Source organism: Talpa occidentalis, unplaced genomic scaffold (genome assembly GCF_014898055.3).
Source record: "Talpa occidentalis isolate TD23 unplaced genomic scaffold, MPIMG_talOcc4v2.1 talOcc4.10, whole genome shotgun sequence".
Classification (NCBI taxonomy): domain Eukaryota; kingdom Metazoa; phylum Chordata; class Mammalia; order Eulipotyphla; family Talpidae; genus Talpa; species Talpa occidentalis.
In genome coordinates this window covers 41756396-41783721 of record NW_023600993.1, presented here as the reverse complement: position 1 = coordinate 41783721, position 27326 = coordinate 41756396, and the positions used below count along the sequence as shown (strand labels likewise).

At 34.0% G+C, this 27326-nt stretch overlaps 1 protein-coding gene across 9 annotated transcripts in view; it reads left to right on the top strand.

Annotated features, from left to right (window-relative positions):
- CFAP20DC (CFAP20 domain containing) overlaps positions 1-27326 on the top strand; it is a 190244-nt gene that overhangs the window by 87463 nt on the left and 75455 nt on the right. For 4 of the 9 annotated variants that reach the window (XM_037491908.2, XM_037491915.2, XM_037491944.2 and 1 more), the window contains exons 7-13: positions 625-789; positions 10593-10729; positions 11380-11539; positions 12966-13073; positions 14245-14367; positions 16703-17037; positions 26433-26804. In XM_037491908.2, coding sequence (XP_037347805.1) covers positions 625-789; positions 10593-10729; positions 11380-11539; positions 12966-13073; positions 14245-14367; positions 16703-17037; positions 26433-26804 — 1400 coding nt within the window. Of the gene's footprint in view, positions 1-624; positions 790-10592; positions 10730-11379; positions 11540-12965; positions 13074-14244; positions 14368-16702; positions 17038-20919; positions 20969-26432; positions 26805-27326 lie in introns of those variants that run through there. The other 5 variants (XM_037491954.2, XM_037491899.2, XM_037491891.2 and 2 more) reach the window with 5 other exon arrangements.

The following is a 27326-nucleotide window of genomic DNA, read 5'->3' as shown; positions in this document are numbered from 1 at the left end:
AAATTGAGTTAAAAACATGAACAGAAAATTTAGTAAAATAAAATTTTAAATACCTATATAAACATATATGAATGATATAAAATCTCATTAGAAATGCAAATTATAATAATAAAATACCATTGTAATTATAAAACTTTTTTCTTTGAATGTATTTGAAGCTAAGATGTTAACACTTGAGAAAGCTGGGTAAAGGTAAAATTATTTCACAATAAAAGTTTTAAAAAATTTTTATTCATACAATGGTTGTAGGTACTTATTTGATTGTATGAGCCAGTATACTCTCAAAAATCTTACTTAAGAACATACCTAACTAGTTCTTCTGTTAAATATTGAAAAAACTAGCATTTGTGAGCAAAATATTTCCAATGAATACTCTCATTTTTTACACAGGTTTCTGAACCTGTTCCATATGTTCTATACTTTAACTCATTTAATCCTTTCTACAGTCCTAGAAAGTAAACAAATTATCATGCTTGTTTTACAGATGAGAAAACGAAGACTGTAAAATTGAGTAACTCATCCAAAGTTGTACTCTAAAATGTTTTAATTGGTTTCATTTGTAACATGTGTCCATTGGCAGAAATGGCCTACATTTTGGGAATGAATATTTGTCTATATTTCCAGCTGGATATGCTGTTCCCTTTCCAACAGATGAACCTACAGACATTATTCCACGAAGCTGCCAACTAACGACAGATGTTCCACAAGTCACACAGCTGCTAAATATGACTAAACTCCGCCAAACTGAAATAAAATTTGGAGGTCATCCTCTCAGTTCAGCAGAATCAGGTATGCACTCAGGCTCTTAAGTTATATTTGTTTGTAAGACCAAATAGGTAGAAAAAACATCTTTGCAGTGTTCTTTAATAGCTTGAGATTAAACATTGAGTCACTTTTACATTGACTTGTGTGAGTGATGACTCATTATTTTAAATTTCTCTTTGGTGACTAAAATATTTTTGGAAATTTTTACATGATAAACCAAAAGATTCTTGATTATTCCCCTCCTTTTCCTTTATGCCTCTAAATCCTACCATCTATATTGCCAAGCATCCCTCAGATGTGTCTCCTATAGTTTGTTGCTGCTTCCATTATTCGAGTCCCCACCATCATTCATATTATCTTTCTGTAATACAGATATGATCTTTAATTAATGCCTTTGCAATTATCTGAAGACAAAACAAAAAGAACCTTAGGAAACCACCCAAAGCCAACCTCCCCTATCTCAGCCTACTCCAACATTCCATCTCCAGACCTTTCTTCTCATTCCCTGGGTGTGATTTTTCTGACCACGCCATTGGTTTTCACATGTTCCTATCTTGGGATTTCTGGGTTCTTGTTTTGTTTTGTTTTGCTTTGCTTTGCTTTGCTTTGCTTAAAATTGCTTTCTTGCTTTTTCTGCTTAGAAAAATTCCTAATTCATCCTTCTAGATCAATTCAAATGCTACTTCTTCTATGCAGCCTTCTCTAATTCCATCAAACATTATTCTCTTCTTTCCATGACTTCCTTCCTTTACTCCTTCCTTCCTTTTTTCATTCTTTCTTTCCTCCCTCCCTGCCTCTTTACCTCCATTTCTCACAATACTTTATAGTGTAGATTACTGAATGAAGCATGACACTCTCTTGAGCTATACCTTATTCATCTGTGTCCCTGGCATCTAAAACCATTCATGCCATATGCCAGACCAGAGGCTGCAAACTCACATCACTGCAGAGGCCAGTCAGATAACAAGAATAATGTGGACCGGATGCCTGAATATTTAACATGGAAAAATATTTTCTGCTTCCACAGTGAGCCTAATTGGGAGTGGAGGATGTGGCTAGGTGAGAGTGGTAAAGTATTAAGCATCAAAGAGATTGTTCTCTCTACTATTAAAAGCTGTGCAAATGATATCATAAATGGCAGTTTACATTCAGCACTTATGAGGGTGCTATAGGAAGTGGTGAAAAATAAATTAGAGATTCATTCTCAGTTTTGAAAGGGTAGCAGCTTCAACCAAATATTACAGTCTCACCAGATCTTTCATTTGTTTTTCAAGAATAGCTAAGTATCCCAATCTTTATGATAAATCTCCCAATTTAAAAATATTGTCTTAAGTCTAAAGTTTCTTTAAACACTCGGTAGGCCAAACAAAACATCCAGAGCTGCCAGTTTTTCTAATAGACACCCATAGCTATTGATCAGATGAGTTAATAGTACTTACAACTCAAGAAACCTAAGGTTAGTTAGCTCACTAGTGCTCCAACCTTTATATGTTAGAATTACCTCAGACATTTAAAAATTTAACATGTACATTTTTTCCCAATATCTGTGTTCTATACCCAAAGATCCTGACTTAATTGTCCTGGAATAGAGTTTTCTATCCCTCCCCACCCCTCCAGTAATTTTAATGTGCAGCCAGGGCTGAAAACCACTGGATCACTTATCCCCACAAAGGTCGTGTGGTTCGGGTGACATTCATAAATACTGAAGTAATTCGGAGGAAGGTGAAATTCTGGTCATAACAGAGCATTTATGGAGGAGAGGTATATCTTGAAAGTATTCAATAAATACTTATATAAGTATCTATAATAAGTGAAAGATTTATAGAAGTGTAAGATGGTACAGAAAACTGAGCAGAGACAGCAGAATGAATGGAGAGTTTACTGAGGGATTACTGAGAGGAATGGTTGGAGTAGGCACAATGACTGTATTGCAGGAATACAAGACAGCGTGCCTTATGTTCCTAAAGCAGAGGAACAATGACTTTTTTTTTTTTAGAAAATTTGAATTTGACGTCAGAATTCAAGATGAACTTTTAAATCATTTGGCTAGAAATTAAGGGACACAACTAAGATGACTTTGAAGGAGTCTGGGCATAAATGAGAAGTGACTGTGAAAGTGAAAAGCAGTAACCCTAAGTGAAGCTGCAGAGAATAAAAGTGTGGCAGTGACCCTGTGAGAAACTGCAGGGAAATAAGTGTGATTCACAGATAACGCATGGAGAGAGAATGATCCGCATTATACCAACTGAGTAGAAACAGGAGAAAAGAGATAACCATGATAAAATTAATGAGTTTCAAAAGTGGACTCAGTTTTCCTCCACATTTGTCTGTTCTGTGTGTATCTAAATATTCTTGGTGTATCTTCTTTAACCTCCTATGATGAAATTTCCAAACTTACAGAAAAATAGGGAACCCCCATGTCCCCATCATTTCCACATTACCAACTTAACTTAGCATATTTTGATAGTAGCAGTGAAGGCCCAGGTTGTGAGAATATGTATATTTATTATGTGCAATATCTTTGAGAAGCAGGGGAGAAGAGAATATATACAATCCATGTTTGCTAAATTACATGAACGTACATTAAACTTTGTAGTTCTCTTTATAAAAATATGTTTCAATGGCTAACTTTGACATTTCTGAACTTTGAAATTCACTATCAATTAATATAATAATTATTGTTTTGTTTGAGATATTTTATTTGAAGGATATAGATAATGAATATGTATAGAAACATAGACTATAGATAAAAAATATTTAAGAGGATGAAAAATATGTCTTACTACCCAGACAACCACTATCAACACCTCGGGTCACAGTTCATTTTTTTTTTTAATAGCTTACATTTTTGTTTATTTTTTGTATATAATTTTTTTTTTATTTTTATATTCCCCATACAATTACAACCCCCTTGTTTTGACCCCAATCCCTCCCCTCCCCGCCCCCCACTCTCCATAGAGTGTCTCTGGTTCATAGTTGTTTGTTGATTTTGATTTTTACTTTCTTATATTCTTTTTCCTGGTCCCTTATTTAAGTTTTCTAGATTCCTGCTATGAGTGAGACCATCCGGTATTTTTCTTACCACAAAATGAAACGAGTAAGAGTCTTTTCAATAACCAAACACCATATCTGTATCTAATATGCTGTGATAGCAGTAACAGAAGAAATGACTAGTCTGTAAAGTCTGTCATAGAACTCTTTGTGATTATACATGCTCTTTTTTAAGTCTATATCCAGATATTTTAAGTCTTCATTTAATTTAAAATTCAAGGATACTTATAATGTCTGAGATTAAGGAATGAATATTAATTGCACCGTTAATTCAATACTATAATTAAACAAACTTTGTCACAGTTCATATTTCTCCCAACTTTTAGAATAGGATATTAGTGTATATTTTGCAAATTACATAAATGGGCTTTCAATGCATTTAATAGTCAACTTGAGGTATAAGTACAGAAAATTAATAATCACCATCTAATAGCATATTTCTTCTGTCCTGTGAATCCTAAATATATTTATATTAATTTGTAGCCACAGGGTTTATGATTACTCCTCTCAAGTAAATCGGAATTGTAGATGTATGGCAGCTAAAATTATGTCAACATACATTGAATTTGGTAGCTCTCTTTCTAAAAATACTTTTCAATTTCTAATTTTGACATTTGTAGGCTTTAAAAAATCACTATAAATGAATATTATAATTATTGTTCTCTGTGTAGGACATTTTATTTGAAAGGTGTAGCTAATGAATAATGCCCAAGGACAGACTTTTTAATCATGGAAATGCCATGAGTTATTTCTTTATTTGAATTATTGTTTTTGTGTCTTAAAAAGAAAAAAAGCAGGCTCCCCACGATGAGATTTGAATTGCATGAGAAAATGCTTTGTGTGTTCTTGTAATTGACTGTACAGAGCTCATGTAAATTGTGATATTTTATTATAAATGCACATATTGAGAAATCCCAGCAAAGCTGCTGCAAAAGGAAATAGCTACTTCCTATGGTTGCTTTCTAGTTTTCAAGCAAAAAAAAGAGATCTTGAAACTTCTGTTTTAGCGTGCATTTTGTTGAATATCCTATAATTTGATCAAGAACATTTAATGAAATGAATAAAATAATGCGTTTCAAAAAAGGATATGTAACTACACATTTACACTGTTCACTTTGTCAATTCCCAGTGCACATTAGCTAATGACTGTTAGTCTGCAAAGGGCTGTGGGTTCTGATGATATTTTCATTAATGGGACCTAGTTTAATTGAACCAGAGAATCAGATTTGTTTATTGAAGTTGAACATTCAGCTACTAATGACAAGAGGCAGTGGTCCACTAAGCACAAATCAAAACTAGTAATTTACTTAAAAATTAGAAGGCAGTTTTACTGAGTGCCCTCCTTCCCACAGCGGCAGTCTTACTTGATTTTTATTTCTTTTTAAACAAGAAGAGACTGACATCCCTATCCCTTAGCACAATCGCAAACAAGTAAATTGAGTAAATTGATGTACTTAGCATAAACCATGAAGTAATCATCTAACTATATTTGGCATTGACCAGATCCTTATTAGAATTTCTTCTTTGGGTTCCACATTATGAAAGCAAGATTCAAATCAAGGAACAAAATATACTCTAAGTAAAACCTAAAAGAAAAAGGAGTTAAATTCTGACTTGAAGGAGAAAAAACAAAACACCTTATTTCTTTTTTATACTTAGACTTTTGGTAAGCCTTGTCTCCAATTGTCAGTTAAAAAGACACCACACTTTCTCGTTCCAGTGTCTTATGATAATTCAAGATTAAATACAGCCACCTCTTATATTTGAATTATATATTCTCTTTCTCCATCTTTATGAAAATGAGGCATTACTGGTCATTTTCCTTCACTGAAGTTTTTTTTAATGTGAAAGGAATTCAGTATGGATGTTGATATCACAAGCCATTTGTTGAATGACATTAATTTTTGTGTGTTTTTTTTGCCAAATATTGAAAAAATTTACATATATGAATCATAATATTAAATATGAAGAATACACATAATCAGTTTGATAATTATGCTGTGTTTGTATGGCTGACTCATGCCAACCTTACATATCCTTTAGATGCCTATTGTGACATTGCTTGTAACAACAAAAACCTGGAGGCAACCAATTTGCTCATAGTAGGGATTTGATTAAATACCCAATACTAAGGTACTATGTATGCGGCTCTGTGGAGGACCATTTGTGATGGTCTGGAAAGGCCTAAAGAGCCATCACATTAAAAAATGGACTCCTATAAGGCTGTTTGTGCATGATCCCCTTGATGTAAATTAAAAAGACACTTACCTACAGATATCTGCATATACACACATTTAAGGAAACACAAGAAATTCAATAATTACCTTTGGGAAGAGGGACTAGTAGAGTCCCCAAAGACCAGATGCCAATTCCCTGTTAAACATATTTATAACTGGGCCTCCCCGGTGGCACAGCGGTTGAGCACTGGACTGCGAAGCTGCCTGCAGCCACTGCAGCACTGGTTCGATCCCCGGCCACCAGCGAGGGTCCCACATGGCGAGCCTGCTGCTTCCCCCAGCAGTGCCCCCCACCCCCGGCTGCCTGTTCTGCTCCCCGCTCTGACTCTGGTGAATTCTCTCACCCTTCCTCGCTTCCGACTGTACCCAGTGCTTGTATAAATAAATAAATCTTAACAAAAAAAAAATATTTATAACTATTTGAACTTTTTCTTCATAGGTCTTATCACATCTATAATCATGAAGCTATTTACAGATTATTTATTTTAATATCAGTCTCCCCCATGAGACTGTGAGCTCCTTGAAAGAGCTAAAGAGTCCTAACAGTGGCTGACCAAACTAGGTGTCCAAGTACTGCTGAATGAAAGGAGGAATAAAAGAATAAATGATTGAATGAACTATGTAAATTGTTAAGTGCTATGAAAGATAGAGAACAATAAGATACTTTCTAAGCATATATTCCCTAGTAGGCACAGAATTTAGCATGTTATGCACGTTGCTTCATATTAACTAACAAAAATGCCATGACTTAAGTACTGTTTTTAGCCCAGTCTTATGAAGAAGGTAAGTCTTAGAAAAGTACCAAGCTTATTGCTCTGCTAGATCAGACTTGTTAGTATCTTTGGCATTCTTTATAACAACACACATAATAAAATAAAAATTAATCCAGTTCAAAGTCTGGATTCTGGTAGCAGGTTTAATTTTTATTTTATTGTTAGATAATAGATGTAAGTCTTGAGCATGACCCTTCAATGATTAGAGTTGAAAATTCAGCAGGTTTTTTTGGTTGATCTTTGAAAACCCTGCAAATTTAAATGACTGTACTAATTAGAACATTGTATCGTGAGACAAAAATTAATGTTTATTTTTCTAAAAGACAATTAGAGAGTAAACCCTCAGGTTTTACAATCTAACTACAAAGGCATGTACCCTTCGGTAAAATAGCAAAATAATTAATGGTAACATCTCTGACCTACACCAAGTTCATTTTCCGCAAACTCAAGAAAATGAAATGCCTAGAGCATGACTTTAATCTTGATTTTTAACCTTATATTATGCATATTGATATCAGCTCTTAAAAGAACTCCTTTTAGAATTCAAAAGGCGTGCTTTTCTTCTTGTAGTTTTCTTTTATTAAGATTTTTCTCATTATAGAAACTTCGTCCCTTCTGCTTTTTTATTTTAGAAACCAAGGGTCTAAATTAATTTTCCCTGTAGGTTTTAATTGGAACCCTATTATAGTAGATACATAGCATGATACAGGTTTATAGAGGTGATTATAACACCATAATTATAAACAGAGAATTGTTGAAGTGAAAGAGACTGAAAGAATGTGTGTTAATTGTACTAACAAGTTTTAAAAGGTCTGTTAATTAAAGAGATACCAAAAATGGAGTACTGGTGTGCTTTGCTTTGTGAAAAAAAAGTGTACTAAAATTTAGAAAATTTTGACAGTAGAGTTAAGTTTAAATACACAATGGTAGATTATTAAGGAAATTTGATAGAAGATCATCCTATAAAATACAAAATAATATCTAATTTTTTATGACTTGGGGGATCATATTATATCAAGTTTAGGTGTATCTTTAATAGCAGTAGACATCCACTGCTAAGCAAGAGCTTCCTCCAAACAATTCAAATTATTTAAGAATTTTATTTTTATTAGTAACTATGAACTAAATAATATGTTCATTTTGTTGAAATTATAGTTAAATTATAGCTGATTAAAATTTTCCTTTTAATCTGGGGTATTAGCCATAATTTTGGTAGAATTTATCCATTGTCTCCCATGCTATCCTGGGTGCATCAGATGGGCCTAACTATAGTACTAAATAAATCATCTTTCTACTGAAAAGAACTTAATTAATTGAAGGCGATCTGCGTTGTAGACAAAGAATATAGAAAACAACTTCAAAGACACCAAAGATGGTGGAATAGGCAAAATTTGTGACTACCTCCTTTCATGATTGCAACAAATGTACACCTAAGTGTAGAATTATTTACTTAGAAGGGAACCTGAAATCTGAACAAATAGAGCTAACATGACAAAGGATAAAAAGGTAGCGCCCAGGAGAGTAACAGGGATAGAGACTCTCACCTAGTGGAGAAGAAACTCAACTAAGGGCACAATTGGGAAGACATTGCTAAGGTACAGAACATTTCCCAAGGAGGTGGAAGGAATGGGGGTAGGGTTGTGTGTAACGCCCAGCATCCCAACCCTATAGTCAAGCATAGTGGAGATGAGCCTCTGAAACCCTTCAGTACCCACAATTGAAAAGAGAAACAACAGCCTAGGTCACAAAAGATACAACTGATGAGTCCGTAATAGATTATTCCAACTGACCTGGAATTTGGGTGTTGTTTTTTTCTGTTACTGATCCTGACAGACCACTAGTATTGTATTTTCCCAAAATTGATATTTATAAATCAATGGGGAAAAAAATCCAGGTGTACACATAGCCACGTCTGCTTGCTAACACTAAGAAAATCACATGTAACCATATAGGCCTCTGATTGTGGTGCCATAGCACTGTTGTGTTGAAAGCCTCACTGTTTATATAAATATTGATGTCCTGTCATTGATGACCCTCCACTCTCATCACCTACATTCTGTCAGCTCCCCAGTTTTGTCTTTGTCCTCAATTCACACAAAAAGCCTTCAGGTGTTTTTTTCTTAAAGTGAAATTCTCATCAAAGTTAGAAATATTTAGTCATTGAATTCAACTTCCCTCCCAACTCATTACATTCAATGGTTCATTTTGCCCAGCAGTGATCAATTGTTCCTACTCTGTGTTGGGCACTGGACTGGGCACCAGCACAAAAGTTGACGAGCAGTCCACTGAGTGTAAATCTACTGAAGTATACGTTATCAGAGCATTCCATAAACACACGTAAAATTGTAATTCTAACAAGTTCTGTGAAGGAAAGGTTATGGGAGTATCTGTACTGGGGAAACTTAGCCCAGTCACAAAGGTCAGGGAAGATGTGTCTGAAGAAGGGAAACAAGAGCTGAAACATAGAGGCCAAGAGGGAAAGGAAGAGCCTTCTGGCTGTGGGGAATAGCGTGTACAAGTGTTCAGTAGGCAGGAAGAACTGAGAAGGCCAGTCTAAGTGGCCTTCTCATTTTCTTCCATCTCAAAGTGAGATGGAAGAAAATGAGAGGCTTAAGATAAGAACTGAAGCCAGAATAGCATCTTCATGCACGTGATGCTAAGGCTTTTCTTAATTTTAAGAATTAAGTGGGGGAGGCACTGAAAATTTTGTGTGTGGAAAGGGAATGACTCAAACAAATTTATGTTTGTATAAGACTGTTCAGGCTACATTTTGGAGAAAACAAGGGCCAAAATAGGCAGTAAATCACTTAGACTTTGATATCATCTATGAGAGGAAATGTGCTTGCTGGGACTGAGTGCTGGTGGGAAAGATGGAGAGAGAGAGAAATATGGAGAGGGTGGGGGATCGAGGATGACCCCTGGATTCTGGTTTTTCAAACTGCATGGATTATGGGGTTACTCATTAGGACAATTTTCAGGTGATGTGTCCTCGAGCCATCTACTCTACAAGGAGTAGAGCTCAGTGTAGAGGACTAGGCTAGAAATGGAAATGCTGTCGTTTCCCCAAAACCTTCAGTCTCCGTTGCCTAGGTATTTAGCATTCTGGGGCTCTTTTCAATGAGTCTAGTCTGCCTTCCATCCAAACTGGTCATTTCCTCACTCTCCTAGTCCTTTACTCGGGTGCATTTTTCTGGGACACCATACAGCTTTTATTCTTGAAATCAGTCACTCAAGGTCCATTCAAGAGGTCACTAATTCTTCATTCTCACTGATCTGCCTTATGGTATAGTTGCCTGTTTGCTTTTACTGTCACCTCTCTCCAGACTCTCTCCGGGGAAGCAATATATCTAATCTATTTGTGTCACAGACAACCTCTAGAAAATGCCCAAGGCAGTGCTTAATCAAGTATGTGTTCAATAGAGTTGAATAGTTTTATTTGTTATGTCCTTATGAAGAAATATATGCATTTTAGTAGTTTTTCTTTCTCTCTTTTTTTAATTTAGAAAAAACTTGTATCATAGTGGTTCTCAAATGATTTTAAGAATCACTTGGGGAAACTTGTTAAAAATGTAGATTTCTTCCTCCATTCCCAAGATTCTAATTTTACATTTCTAACATTGGACCCCAGTATGTGCATTTTTACCAGTGCCTAGGGGCAAAGGGATTTAGATCATATGACACTTAGACTCACTTTCAGAAATATGGCAGCATGGTGTTTGCATTTTGCCCACTAACGAACTGTTAATGTCTTCCTTTAACAAAATAGATCAATTCATAAACAGAGGAACGAGTGGTGTGCGGAACAATAGAAGTCAAGATGTTTGTCACATTGCCTTTGGATCCAAAGTTCTTGGACCACCTCCACTCTCTGGCAGAAGGAATAACTTGAGGATGTCCAGTGAGGTAGGAGCAAGGCTTTAAGAGCCAATCTAAGCTTGAATGGCATGGTAAGCAAACAGATTTTTTTCCCCATGGAGAGGAAAAAGAGACACTATATGCCGAAGGCAAAAGAACTGAATAAATTTGGAACAGAAAATCTATATTTTAAAAGACCTCAAAATTGTTTCCTTTTTGTCATATCAACATAATTAACATTTTTGAGTACTCTTTTCATTAAATATGTTCACAAAACTTAAAAGCAAATATAGATGAGCAAATTTTGTGGGCTCCTTCAAAAAGGAGTTGGATCATCTCCAGACACCTTACAATGAACAGATTCTCAAATGTTATATTTTTATTTTTAATTTCTCCTGAATTTCTGACATACACAGTGATTTTTCAGTACAACTCCTACCTGCTAAAGATGAAATATAGCAAATAAGCACATTCAATTTATGTGTCTAGAAGACTTGCTAGTCTTCTATTTTATCTCACAATTTCTCCTTCCTTTTTCTAATTTTCTACCAAAATTGCCCTCTCCACCAACTTTTTTACCTTCTGTTTTTTTTTCCCCACTCATTTGTCCAAATATTGTTTCTTCCATGTATAGTCTGTGGGAAATAAATGTAATTCCTATATTTTAAAATGTATGTATTAATTCCTTTTCCTTATAGACAATAAAATCTGTTGGGTCTAAAAATAACCGATCTTGCCAGCAGTCCACTGCACAAAAGTGTGAAAACAGTGCAGAGATGTCAACCTTGCTGTCTGAGTCTGAGGAACAAGGAGATAAAGAAAATATTCGCCAAATAAAGCAGACTGTACCTATTCATGGTAAGAAAGAATCCTGCATAAGGATCGGTAGCTAGTGAGAGTAGCGAGAAATGTTCTTAAGATAAATCCAAAACTATGTATCTATTTAAAAATGAAAAGACTGCTAAATATTAAAATATATTTAGAATTTTCATATGTATGTTATCTCCTAGAACCTGTCATTGTATTTATTTATTTCAAATTGCTATAGAAGCCTGTGTTTTTATATACTTTATGATGACAAGTAAAGAAATAACCTAATGGCTATTTTATAGATTTAATATTTATATTCCAAAATGGTATTTTGGAAACTCATTTTAGGTTTTTTTTTTAATAATTTTATCTTTTAATTAATCTCTTCCATTTGTAAAGTGCTCCTTATTTTCTCTCACTGAAAATAAAGATATTTACATTTTATTATTATATTATAAAGCAACCCTGTTGGTTAAAAAATACTTTTGTCCCATTTTGTATCAATAGATTGAGAGTACAAGGTTAACTAGCAACAGAGAGGTAAAGTGATGTACAACTTGTAATCATTGGAAAGAATTGAGGCCAGAATCCAAGATTTACTACTCCCTGTCAGTTTTTCCCCTCTCACTGGTCTGATTTTTGTGAGAGAGTTGGCAAGGTGTGGGGAGGGTATTTGAGTTCATTTTCTTGAATTCAGAAATTAATGATCACTGTTACAGACTATATCTCCCATGGAGTATTAAACTGAGATGAGAAAATAAATAACAGCTCTATTACTATGAGACTTTGAACAAGTTTCTCAAATCCTGTCTGTGAGCCTCATTTTCTCATCTGTAAAATGGAAATATAATTATTACTGGCACTAGTATGAGTAAAACATAACAGCCATCTCAAAGTGTCATTATGAAGGTTCAGTAAAATAAACCAGTACAACGTATCATATTGTGCCAAGAAATTAAGCATTCAGTAAATGTTAAACGCTACTCTGATGATGATGATGATGATGATGATGGTTTAAATTATACTTACGGTTCTTCTCCAGGTTTGCTTTCAGTTCAATAGGATTCTTTTGGAAACTGCTCTCTACGTTCTCAGTGAAACATTTTTAACTATACTTACTCTTCCAGAGAAAGAAATATTGTTTTATATTGACTGTCAATTCTATTTTTTTATGTTTTGAGATAGCCTGTTGCATGATTAACATTAATCAAATTGCTTGTAACTCTCTCTAAGGTTATTTACATTAATAAAATGTACTGGTAAGTTTTGAAAGTCTGATAGACTACTAATATTAGAATAGGGATAAACATACTTCCTAAGAAGGAATAAATTGTGTCTTTGATACAGCTTTACTTTATGTCAGGATGGCACATGAACATTCTCATTATAGCTATAATTGTATTTACTGAGTTATTTCAAACCATATAGTACTTTCTGTTCTGGCTTTTTGTTCTTTAATATGAAAATGTACCAGCCAATCTGCATCCACATCCCCCTCAAGAACCATCAGCAGATAAGAATAACAACAGGAGAAGATTACGGTTAAAAAGCACCAGCAGAGAAAGGACAGAGACACCCAGCGGTATGGCACTAATTCAATACTATCTTATATCTGTATATTATTCAGAGCAATGGGATCTCTCTCTGTAGGTTATAAATTTCAAAGGATTATGAGCCAATTCATTTAAAATATAAATGTCTGTTCTACAGGGATTATGGAAATCAAATTTTCTGCAAAAGAATTGCTCTAAAGCCCTAACAGAGATTTGCCAGATTAAATAGAGAGCACAGAAATAAAGGACTTCCTATTTTTACTTGCAAAGACTGAAAAAGTTCAATTATTGTGGTTTTTTTTTTTTAAAGAGCCAAATTTGATAGCGGAAGTTCCTGCCTACAGACTTCACTAAAATTGAACTTACCTCATAAGTTTCTATATTTCATTATGTCTCTGCTTTTTAAATTGGGCCCTTTTCAATCTGTTTTTTTTTTACATTTGCTTTCTCTCCCTTTGGACTCTTGGCCACCTGCTCTAATGTAGGTTGAAATTTAAACTCTTTGCAATCAGTTAAGCTTTAAACAAATGTAGATGTCTATTATAGATACTTATTTAAATATTGGATTTGGGATAAATCTGCATAGATTTGTATATACCTACATTGTTAGTCTATCCTGAATCAAGCCCAGAGTACATCATGTACATATCTGTTAGCATAATTTCTCCAAAATGTAGGGCTCTTGGATAGGTTGAAAGTCAGCTTGCTGAGTTTCATGTTATTTTTATAAAATACTAAATAGAGAAGTTCATTCTGTAGTATACCTGTGTCTATTTTCTTTAGATGCTAAAGGAAAAAGCTTGGCTTCAAAGAATCAGATTTAGTAAGAATTGGAATTTAAAGAAAACACTCCATTGTAGGTGCTTGGAACCAAAGAAAAAATATAAGACTCTTTAAAAATTATATGGGTTTTATAATTCCTTTTATCACACAGTATAAACCTTAAATCTAAACTATCCCCATGAAAATATCAAGGAATTTAAGATGAATCTCTAAAAAAATGCATCTTAAACATAATACTGAAAATTATATTGTCATTTATATGTGTGTGTGTGTGTGTGTGTGTGTGTGTGTGTGTGTAAGCTGTATTATCACCTCTAACATACAGGGAAGTTTACCAAATTAATACCATTCTTCACAAATTAATTTTTATAATTATCAAAACAAGTAATATAGTGGAAAACATTTATTCTAATAAAGGCAGTTCTTCAGGACATAACAGGAATGAAGATAAAGCAACAACTGCCCTCACCACTGTGTTGCAACAAAGAGCAGAGACGTTGAACCCTAGCATTCCAGCACCCCAGTCTCCTGATCAAGCAGGTTGGCATCTTTATTATACCATAATTGCTAATAACGGATATAAATATGTTAAAATATCTCAAACCCAGTAAGTGAATAGTTACCATCTAGTCATTTGCTAATCTATCACTTTTTGTAAATCTCCTTTCAATTTTGATTTTTATGTCAAATTTTAACGGATGGAAGAGTGTTCTTACTTTCAAATTTTATGACATTGGTTTTCCTACTCTGCAAAAAGTTTAAAACTTCGAAGTTTTCACATGATAATGTCCCCCTCCCCAATATCTACTGTTGCGTTTCTCCAGTATTCTTTATAATAGAGATGGCTGGAGTGTAGAACATCAAGCCCAGCATCATATCTTGCCTAGCAGGTGTGTGGTACTTTCAAAACAGCAAATTGTTTTTGAGCAAGGGAAAAAGGAAAATAAATGAAAATTGTTTGTAGTTTGTCAGTCTTATTTATGCAATGTTGAAACCTTCATTAAAATGTTAGGCGCAATTAGTGTCTCTAGCATAAATCTGACTGTGTAGAAAAACTAATTAGATGTTTAGGTGATCATTCTTGCATTTATCTTGTTTGCTGCAATATTGTGATTACACAGTAATTTACATATTTTCCTAAGAAAACACACCAAATTATTCATTACAATTGATATGAAAATACTTGAGGTAGAACTATAAATTCCAAAAAAGCATGTGAATGTGAGATAGAGTTTGTTTAGTTTCTTTCACCTTGACTTTTTGACAGTTAATAATATGTTTGGCAATAGGTCATACAAGTTGTGTAGTTGCATAATGAAGATTCCCAGTAACTTTTTCTTCAAAATCTGCATGCCCATATGCATAATGCAACACATTAGTTTTTATCATTTCTAATATTTATGAAAGCACTTACCATATTTGCTAAGCACCTGCTATGTGCTTAGCACCACAGGGGTTACTGTCCAAAAGAGGACAGCCCAATGAATCTATTCATTTCCCCTGCCCTCAACAATACTGTCTCAGGAACCTCCACATCCTCTGTGAAGGTTGTCAGATGAAATAGACTCAGTGTACCATTGACATTATGGGCATACCTATATAATCTGATCCTAAAAATATGAAAACTTTGTCCCTAAGGATTTCTTTAAAAGTATACATTTATTATCCTTTTTGTCAGCAAATTATAGTCTATGATTGTCCTAGGTTAAGAAACAGGTAAATTATGATAAATAAAATTTCATTTGTACATCAATGTTATTGTCGTTGAAGGTGCTTTTGTGTTGCTTTTGCTTTGGTAATGTAGCCTTTAGAGTTCCAAATTAGGTACCTTTTTCTTTTCTTGTGATGATAAATATAATCAGATACAATAGTCCAGCATAAAATGACTGCATCCACATCATGGTCCTACAGAACACAGATTCTTGTAAGACATTTACATTAACATATTTGAGCAAGTGAAAGTAAATTTCAAGAAAAATATCGATAAACTAAGTTGAGAAAATGCTAAACTTTTTCTTACTGTCATTTTAAAGAAGAAAGTGAGCCTACTTTTAATGATATTGATTATAAAGATTTGTGCTTTCTTATTTGCCTGGGTCAGAGTTATAAAATCTCTCTCAGTGTTGAATAGAAGATTAACATTGTTGAAAGTTTTGACAAATGTATCTCAGTGATAGCATATGCTATTTTTAAAGAAAACAATTAATGCTGTGCAAAACAATCTTTTTATATCAAATCATTCTCTTCTAAAATTAAGCATAAAATCTTTTTCACCAGATCAATGAATTCACCAGTCACATTAACAAGTATTTCTGTGGATTTACTGTTACTTGAAAAGTCTACTCAGTTTAGTCTGTGAATTATCCTGTTTCAGTCAGGATAGGAGAGAAAAAGGAGAGAAAAAGACTCAACCTTTTCATGGTTTCCTCTCCTCCATGACTGGTAATTTGAACAATGCCCAGATAATTTGTTTGAAGAAACTTGTTAAGGACTCCATCTTCCTGTAGTTAAAAGAAGATATTAATACATCAACCCCTTTAAAATTTTGAAGATTTTCCCCTTCTGAAATGTCAAATTAATGAGGCTGTGCTATAAGGAACTTGCTGCAAAACAGGTGATAATTATTTCAGACTTGAATTTCCTGGCCAGTGTTACAACTCAGATGCAGAAGTGCAAATGAGTTGCCCGTAGCTATAGACACTGATTTATGAGTTAAATATTTGGCAGCCTACAAGATGGTGGATAAATTGCCTTCCTTGGCTTTTACATTATTTGATAAATCTCTAGTTCAACAAGAAATTTTAACCTAACTACATGCCTAAAATAACATTTACAGAACACTGCTCTAATTTTTTTCATCTTTTCCAAATGTCAGATGAGTGGATATTTCCTGCAAATGATGACCACATTCCCCATTTGGCATCCAGCAGACAGTCTTTACTTCTGGATGATGATTCCCACCAAATTTCACACCTGTGGCTAGAAGCCAGCCAGGAAAGTGAACATGACCTTCAGAGAGAAGACACCCAGATTGTTCCCAAGGACATTTTCACTTTTTCATCAAGACCACGATCAGCACCTCATGGAAAGACACAGAATATGTCCCCAGAAGGCTGTCCATTTATTTTGGATCTGAATGAAGATACCAGTATAACAAGAAGAGACACCCAATTGGAGAAAGATCTTTATGGCAGTGACAGCAGCGAAGAGGTACACTGCTTGATGAGTGAAGTAGCTTTAAAGCAGAGTTGTTCTATTAACTCCAATAAGCACTAAAACTAGTTGAAATGAAAGAGGGGAAATCAACTGCTATTTATAAAAATGCAGCAGATTGCAGTGTCAGTCAACAGTTGCTTCAGGTTGTTATGGTAACTCTAAATTGCTGCCTTCTTTTATTAACAGTCAGCCAATTTCATTTTTAATTATGGAAACTCGTTTTTGGTTTGGTTTGTTTTTCATTTTAATCTTTGTCTCACAGAATGAGAACTAATATACAGTTTAGTTATAAGAGAGCAAGACGAGTAAAGCATTGAGACCACATTGTTCTAGATCTCTGGGGAAATTGTATTGCAGTTGCTAAGCATTCTAAATTGACGGTTTTCTGGCTCCCTTACTCCCCTGCCATCTTTTCACCTTAGACCTATTAGGACTCATTATTTTCCATATGGTCCCAGAATTTCAAGCCTTGTGCCAATTAAAGTTTAGATAATGATTATGGCTTAGTGCCGGGACTCGCCTTACAGTAGGTTTTTTGTTTACAGTTTTTTAGAATGCAAATGTGTCTTATAAATTAATAAATTCATAAAAAGTTTAGGAAAACTTATTTAAATCAAACTGAATATATTCTGAAACATTTGTTTTAAACAATACATTAGGGTAACTCTTTTTTGCCCAATGAAATGAATTTTTGAGATGGGTATTCAGATTTTCTAGGAAAAATAATTACTTTAAAGGCAGATTACAGTCTAGTTATGGTTTAACAGAATTATACAAATCATTTCCATGTAGAAATTTTAGAAATAATTAGAAAAACATTTTGTGTATGCTTACAAAACTTTTTTTTAATAACTATCACTGATCAATTTTTATCCCCCTTGGATAGTGGGATGTAGATTAAGTCCATAGCATCTACCTTCAGAGCCAGTGAGAATATGGTGATTTTATTCAGGCAGTAATTGTGGTTTTTTACAAATTCAAAGAAATTTCTTCCCTGAAGTATCTGGAGAGATCTTTTTTTCATAGTAACCTTGTTTCTGAGTGTGATGGTACTATTAGACATACCAAACATAAACCTACTACTAACCTCTTTATGATGCCAGCATTTTAAATTTTGCTGTGGACATCTTTGTTCACTCTGAGTAACATTAATATTTGTCTTCAACATGTAGTATTGTTCCCATCCCAGTTGTCTATTATTCTACAGTATTAATTGGCTCATATGATAAACTAATTCCTATCTTTTTGTTAATGGGACAAAAAGATCCCCTTCCCGTGCACACAGTGCTATCTCTCTTACCTAAGCCAAATGAAGTACTATATTGGTGGAAATTTTATAACAGGAAGGAAGTGGTAGGTCTCTGAAAAACTGCGAGGGAAATATTATGGAGAAACTGTCCTTTGAATAACCAGACATGAAAAACGTACCTCTTTCATCTGTGTGAAGGATAAGCCTTGACAGGAAGCAATAGAGTTTCATGAGAAAATGAAGTCTAGATTCTGAATGTTTTCATTTGTTATCACTCTATGTGCTCCTCGCTACTCTGTGTGCTTTTTGCTACTAGCTACTCTATTTCTGACATCCTTCAACAATTATGATGCAGACATATACTTATTACCACCTATATGAAATTCAAAATAAATTTATCATCCATTAGCCAGTTCTCGCTAGCATAGCTATCTGATCGCCCCTGTGCCACGACCAGCAGAATGACCAGTAGCATGTGGCTGAGTCTCTTATGACACCATCTCTTTGCTAATACCTGCCCTGGGCAACTTTTAATCAGAGAGACAGCCAGAAAGAAGGGCAGATGCAAGTTTGGGAATTTACTGTTAGAAACAATAATGAGATACATATGAAAATATAAAACTATAACCAATAAAAATGCCAGACTATCCTTAAACAAGTTATAGAATTTTTAGTCAAATTATAGATTTTTTAGTTATCTCTTCCTTATCAAATTGAGTTTTGCTTTTGCTTTTTTGTGGGGTTTTTTCATTCTTTTTCAGTAAAATTATTTCTCCTGCTTATTGTTTTAGTCCGTAGGAAATAAGATTGCATGTGTAAAATATTTCTTTGCATATAGTCTTTGAAGAAAAATAAATTTAGTTGATTTAGATGTCCTTATATATTAGTCACATTATTTTAGAATGCTATAGCCTTAGAATAACATAGTTTAAGGAAAACATAATATGTTATAAGTAATGATGGACAAATGAGTAGTAATTACATTTTTTATTATGCTTGAAGTTTATAACTTGTAGTTAAAAGTCTTTATCTGATATTACACCACTGAGTATTTTTAAATGGAAATAAAGCATATGCAATAGCGTATAAACTAGGCAAAATCAAATCACATTGTTATGATAAAAGAATATTGCATGTATAATAGTAAAGGCTAATTAAAATAAGCTTTCAGCGATACATTGTAATTTAAGTTGCTAATAATTAATTCACATCTGAGATCTTCATTAGTGTGAAAGCCTCAAAAGTATGAATTGTTTTATACATGTTCTTGTCTTAATCTTTATTTTACTATATATTTTATTTTATTACCCAGGCAGTCATATATACTAATATTGCCTGATAATTAATTTATAATTCTTATTTGAAAAGCATTCTATGGCAATATATTTTGTGGTGAGCTGTAAAAATCAATGCTACCATGTAAAATGAATTATCTTAGCAAAGCAATTAAAACAGTGCCTTTCACACTATTGCAGCATCAGAAAAAAAATACGCATGTTAATATCAACTTTATTTTGCACTTTATGCTATTATTCTCAACGTGTTTTCCAGAATATATACCTGGTTTGCAACTTAAAATAGTTACCTTTATATTAATTTTCTTACTCCTTAGTTTAATTTTTCATCTAGAAACACTGTCATTTTTTCCCCCTAAACTCTGGCACTGTATAACATACAGAAGCAGATATTTGCAAGTCCAGGTAATTTGTCTTGCGTAACAGCCCAAATTGGAACATTTGAGCCAAAAAATTATCCATACTTGGACATAAATTATGTGAACTGACTACCCGGTGTGTTCAAAATAGCTAGGAAGCGTCCTGATCTTCTCTCCATCTAACTCTGGAGGACTGCAAAGGACACATTTACAAAGAACAGATTAAAAGGACTATCTGTGTTCATCCTCCCTCTAAGCTTTCCCACCATTGTTGCTTTCGAGATATTTTTTTTAACTCAGTAATTAAGCTATTTCACTTCATTTTTTTCCTGGTAGCATATATTCATGGGTTATACACCAAACCTCTCACCGTTACATATGACTAATGATTTTGAATTACTTTCTCTAGCACACTTACATATAGAAAATAGAAAGGATATTTCCTCAATATGAAGCTGTTTATATGTCTGTATTTAAAATGTTTAAATGTCAATTTATGCATTAGAAAAAAATGGAAGGACTCTACATTGAAAATATTATCTTGCATTTTTATTCCTGTATATTGTAATTACACTAACAGGGAAATTTAATATTTATTCCAAGTAAGTAATTCTTTTAGTTGGTTGACATCTGTGTGTCTTTATTATTATTATTTGAATTTCTGCTCTCTGAAAAAGTCACAGGCCCCTTGCTTCCTGTGATTTGGCTTTTTGTTGCTATAGGCAAGTAACGAAAATGTAAAATGCTTGTCTGCTGAGAAGAACATTCTATCACTTTTGCTAATAGATAAGCATCTTGCAGATAAATATTTGGTTGTGGATAACAGTTTTCATAAGAAATATTTAAAGTGTTGTCAGTTTTAAAAGCTCGAAAGCTAAGTTATAGAAAAATATCTTTTAGGCTTGGATAATTAAAGGAATGTCATCATTTTTCCCCAAATATTCACGTGATGATATTTGCCCACCCCACACAGTCCCAGTAACTGCTGCTATGATTTGTCTGTGAAGCATCATTGACTACAGGTAAAGACATTTACAAAAATAATGTTCCCTACTCCTTAATATGCTCCTTTTATTAGCATGCTGCCGGTTAGTTACTTATTAGAAACAGTCATATCTCCCTCTCATTTTATTAGTTTATAAACTTGTAAAATGCATTATAAGCCACCATTATCAATCTTGGCCACCCAGAGAGCATTGTATTTTAATAGTTTCCTATAAATTTCATGAGGAAGAAGTAGAAGTATTCTTGAGGATAGTTCTTAGTGAAGAAATTTACATTATATTTGAATGGTCCATCTTGTTATCAAAGAAGGAATCATCTTTTCATTCTATTATGACCAACATCTTTAACTCTATTTATGCAAATAACTTTTTTAGTTGTCAACAGATTTACCAATATCATTTCTATTTTCCAATGGTGCTGTTGTTCACCTAAAAAAATGCTGTCAGTTTCTACATTTAGTTACTAAAACACTGGATAAAAATTCCTGCTGACTCGATCTCAATTACAAATTCAAACTGCCATCAAAAATGTGTTTAGAATATTGCAGATGTGTTTTGTTACAGAACTTTTAATAATGTTGTATAAGATCTTTTTCACAGTGAATTGAATTTAAAAATCAATTGAAATATAAATGAATATGATCATGCACTCTTTCAAAGACTAAAACAGAGTTATATCCTAACTCACTCAACATTAAAGTTGGGGTACAAAGAGCCCGGGTCCCATCTGCTCCAAGTAGGTGGCCCTCAAGAGTCATTAAAATTTTCTTTTTAAAATTACAGCTCAGCAAGAGCATTCCATTTTGTGCATCAAGAAATTATTGTCCAAATGCCCATCTGCATGTCCTTTTAAGAAATGTAGTTCAACAGAGGAAGTGCTGGCTCCTTGGGGAAATCATTCTCATCTTCAGTGTACATATGCTGTGCTACAGTTAATCAGGCAAATTCTATTGATGTTCCTGGCACTGGGGCGTGATTGAATATTTAACAAACAAATGTTTCTGAGCCCAGAAGACAAACGGTTCAAGAGATTTGGGACTTTTTAAAATATATATATTACTTTTAAATCAAAAGCATTTTGTATTTGTTCTTCTGAGAAACAGATGAACAGATGATTGGAATGTGAAATTAGCATGACAGTTTCTGTACTATTCCGACAAATTAATTCAATTGCTGTACAGGTTTTCAGTAGCGAAATACTAAACCAAAGAGGGAGAAGTGGTTGTGGTTCAATTAAATCATAGTAAGCTAACTTCTTATGCATATAACAAATGCATATGTTATATATAAAAAATTAACCTAAAAGCATTTGAGCCCAGTTGAGTTACACCTGTGAAACCAATAAATGTCATCCATATTTGTATCATCTATTTTAGTAAGGTAAAAGTGTTACTAACAAAAAGAATAGGGTTTTGCCAGTATACCATTCCTAGTAAATACTGTACCATTTTTTATTCTCCATTTATTTCCTCTCTGAAAAAGAAGCTGACCCAACTTAAATCAAAATATTACTCTCATGTCATCTTGCCTGTCTCATCATTTTTCCTTGTTTCCCTTGTAGGATCTGGGATAAATTGGAATTAGTGATTTTGGGATAGGCAGAGTAGACAAGCCTTTTATACCTGATGCAGATTTTCTAGCTATTTGTCCTTTCCATATATTTAAAATAGCATGGAAACATATTATCATGAAATGCACTATAACCAAGTGATTACTGACCAGGGAACACAATTAAATCTGTCCATTTTCTTGGTCCATCTCCAAAACGGGTATATCTTTGGACAAAAGAATAGTATTATGAAACTTCTTAAATGACAATTGCTGCTTTCTGTCTTATCAAATTATTACTTTTGTAGGTATCTGTCCATGTTCTTTATGCCTTTAAAACTTTATGTCTTTTAAGAGCGGTGTCTGCATTCTTCTTAACTGTGCCTCAAAAATGCTTTACACATAGCAGGAGCTTAGTCAATATTTGTTGAACTAATATTTATTACAAAATCTCTTAGTTTCTGCCTAGGTCATATACAAAATGGAATCCTAGAGTGATCCAGAGATTCTGGCCCAAAGAATCACAATCATAACTTTTCTACTAAACCAGCCTATTTTTAGAGCCAGTCTGTTTTAAATCCACAGTACACATCTTTATTTTTAATTATGAAAATATGATGGAAATGAGTAAGTAGAGTATCTTTTCGTCACAGAAATTCTACTGCCAATTGTATATGACAATTATGGGAAGTCAAGCTGGATTTTTTTTTTTTTAAGTTGGAGAAGAGATAGCCAGAATGAATTTTTAAAACTCTATCCTAGCTGTTTCAATGCCTTTTTAGAACTAAAAATGGAGGATGATCTCTACTTACCTTCTGTAGATGAAACTAAGCTTTTTTATCTCTGTGAAACAAAAATTTCAGGAGTCATCACTCCATCCCCTAGTAATTTAGAACATGAAGTATTTTTCAGGTCTCTGGCACTTTTTCCAGTTTTCTGCTCAATTGTTCTTCAATGGTATGAACATCCTCAGGATTCCCAGACTTATAGTGAAGGTGAGCTCACTCAGAAAAGGGCACACATATAGCAACATACTTGTTGCCCGAAGCCTGCAACTGAGACCACGTAGTACAGTTGAAAGGGCAAAACTATTCTTACCCTTCTTACTTTTTCACTTGGGACATAAAATAGGCCCATGGATTGATACCAAATCACCTTCACTCTCTCTGGTCTCTGAATATAAGTTTCACCATCTTTTTTTTTTTTTTTTTTGGATAACATAAAAAGAAGGGAAATGGGTTTTAATCAGATTCAAAAAAGGATTAGACATTTTGGATGATCAGTATCACCATCATTTTTAAAGAAAGATATTTATTAGGTCAAGCCAACATAGACAAAAATACAGCCCCAAATGAGTACATGAAGAATGTTCATAGAAAATGTTCATAGGCAAGCTGTTTCTTAGGAGAGATTCTAAAACCAAGTTCCCGAGCACAGCTATCTGCTAATCCCACCGACTTTGCACAAAAGGGAAAATCATAACACCACAAGATTAGGACTCTCAGACTCTATATAAGAGGTTTTCAAAGTCCCTGAGTACAGTGTACTCTGCCTTCTGGAGACTTCTCAGATCAGCCTAGCCTCTCCATCATCACCACCATTGCCTTAACTCAGCCATCTGAGGATCTATAATAACACTATAATGGTCTCCTAAGGCCTCCCTTTCTCCAGTCACCACAATCACACCAGATACCCCACACACAATATCCACACAAACTCACACCTTTGTCTTCTCTTCTGTGCCATGCTGGCATTCCCCTGCTTCTGGCCACTCAGTGATTCCTCATTGCCTCAGGGACAAATCCCTGAACAGCAGGGACTATGTTCTGATCTACCATTATGTTCTCCTAGAATCTGTAGCCCTGGAGCTATAGCTACCCCCAGGCATGATGAAGATAGGAAGTGGCAGAACAATGATAGACACATAGGCAGTTTGACCCCTTCCGATTAAAAATTTTAATTAATTCCTCCGTGTGCTGTGTCCAACCTAGAACAGGCTTTCTCACATTTACACACATTTCACTTCTTTGAAAGGGGAGTTCTACCTTATGTAGTGATCGGTACATTGAGTATGTACGATGGCGAGAAATGCAGGAAGAAATCGAACAGTTCAAAGTTTAAAAATACCCAACTTTGCATGTTTGGTTCTGTGTAGCTATATATAAAAGGATGGGGGAATAGCTTCCTGAAACTGATTATAAAATATACATCATCAGACATCAAATGACTTTAAAATTTACTTTGTTTTTATTGATTTTTTTCTATTGTAAGTTTATCATTTTAACATCCATTTATTTATTACATGTTAAGTAGAGGAGACAAATTGAAAAAGTGTGCAAGCAACACTTTAAATTTATTACTTGATAGCAGAAAAATCTAACAACTGAAATAGATTTCTCATTTTCATTATTTACCCCCATGGCCATTGATTTTATGTAATTCCTTCTTCTTTGGGTTTTAAAATTTTAAACTTTTGCTTGCTTACAGACAATCACAGAAAAATGTACTTGTAAAGTTCTAGCTTTGACTTTCAGCTTTTCAAGAAATTATAGTTAATGAGAGTCATATCTTATCAAAAAATACTTTCTATAATTGAAATTCTCATATAAGAAAAATAGTTTACCAAGCATATCCTGCTATCTATTGCTCATGAAGAATAAAACTGTCCTATAATAATATCAGGCAAAAATACTTTATAGGCCCAATTTTTTTTTTAAGGCTGAAGAAAGTTATCTTTTATTGAGAGATACATGAAGAAGAGGAGCAGGTTTTGGGGGGCATGGAATAGGGATTTCATTTTGACACACTAAAATTATATATATATATAATGAAATATATATTTTATATAATAGAATAATATATATAATATATTATATAATAATAGAATGGAATAATATATTATATTATATTATTTATATTAATATATTATTTATAATATTTATATTATATATATTATTATATATAATATAATAATATATTATAATAATAATATAATAATATATATTATGTATATATAATGAAGAGCCATTGTTTTACATCCTTGCTAATGTTTTGACAATATCGGATTTCCCCTTTCAGGTGTAGTCACCTTGCTCCTCCACCACTAAAGCACTCAACTTCCTCCACCCTAGTCCACTGTGCTCTCTTCCCACTTTTTTCCTCTCCCTCCACCTCCACCTCTAAAAGCTATAGAACTGTCATCAGCTTTCAAGGGTTAGTTTTAAAGTTTGTCCTTGACCCTCTCTTTGGTTTCTCTATATTCTACATTTTAGCGACACTATCAGGTATTTATCTTTTACCTTCTGGCTTATTTCACTTCGCATACTCCATTTCAGCCCCATTCATCTTGCTGTAATGACATGAGTTTATCTTTTTTGATCACTAAGTAGTATTCCATTGTGTATATATACCACATCTTGGTCCTGTCATCTGTTTTGGGTCACTTATGTTGTTTCCATATCTTGGGTATTGTAAATAGCGCTGCAGTAAACATGGGGGTGCAGGTTTCCTTGTTTTTAGAGTAGCATAACCTGCTCACATAAGTTAAGTGCCATAAGTTCCTGTTCTTTCTCTTCCCAAGGAGTTAGTTTATCAGGAAATGAGGTAATAATTCTTAGATGTATTAAGTAATTCCCTATAGATCCTCTTCTTTAGACACTCTTTGGAATTAATATAGTGACTATTTTCTTGATTGTTCTCGTTACTCTGGTAAAAATTGTGCCTTTCCCAGACCAGAGGCAGACTTAGCAGGGCATTGTAGCAAATGATTTATATTTATTTACCTTGCTGCTTTTAGTTATATTTCATTGCAAAATAAAGTAATATACATATGCTTTTTCTTTAATTCATAGAATATATACACTTACTAAGAATTTGTCAATTTATTCACCACAAATTTCAACTCAAAATGATTTTCACTTTGTTCTCCATGTAGGGTAACCACAGTGTCCAGGGTTCTCCAGTTTCAACAAGTAGTCCTTCAGGGTTAACTCAGTTAACATTAGAGAGCAAGCTGGGAGAGGCTTCAAGGTGGACAAGCAAAGGATATCTAAAAAGTGCCCACTCAGAAGCAGAAGCATCAGAAAGCCAGAATTCCTTGGCAAAGCAGATAGATAGTAAAGACTTTCAAACGAGTTTGGTGCCTACACCATGCCTTTCTCCCCCTGGAAGAAGAAGTGACTCCACCCAGAAAACTCCAGATCCTATTACCAAAGCAAAGAACCTACCAGCCCAGCAAGTGCCAGTAAACAAAGGCTCCCTAAAGGAAATCTCAGGGGAAAAGTTGAAATTGATTCCCGAAGTGTCTGTAAGTGGTTTCACGTGGTTTACATATGCAGGCAGCACAGCCTGCTGTGTTCTGTTCTGTTCAAATGGCACACATTTTAGCAGTGTCTGTTTTTCATCATTTGGGTGATCAGTAATGTATTTTCTTTCCTATTCATAGCAGCTGTTAAGAGTACATTGCACATCCCAACAATAATAGAACGCCTCTTGTTTTTAATGAGAAAGATAATTATCATATTAGTTATTTTTTATTTCCCAGTTACTTCTCATAATTTTAGTTATCACGGTCTGCAAATCATAAATGAAGATCTTATTTTTGAGCCAAAAGCTTGCCAGTAAAATTGACAGCTTTTCAATAACAGTGTACATTAGGAACCATAAAAATATCATTATTCTATTCACTTTCCGGTCTCTTTGCAGCAGTTCCCCAAATAATAAATGATATGAGTGAAGGTTAACAGTAAAGCGGTGTCATTGAATAAATCCCTAGGCTAGTTTGGTGGCTATATTCATGTCCATCAGATTGATGGACATTCTGTGTTAG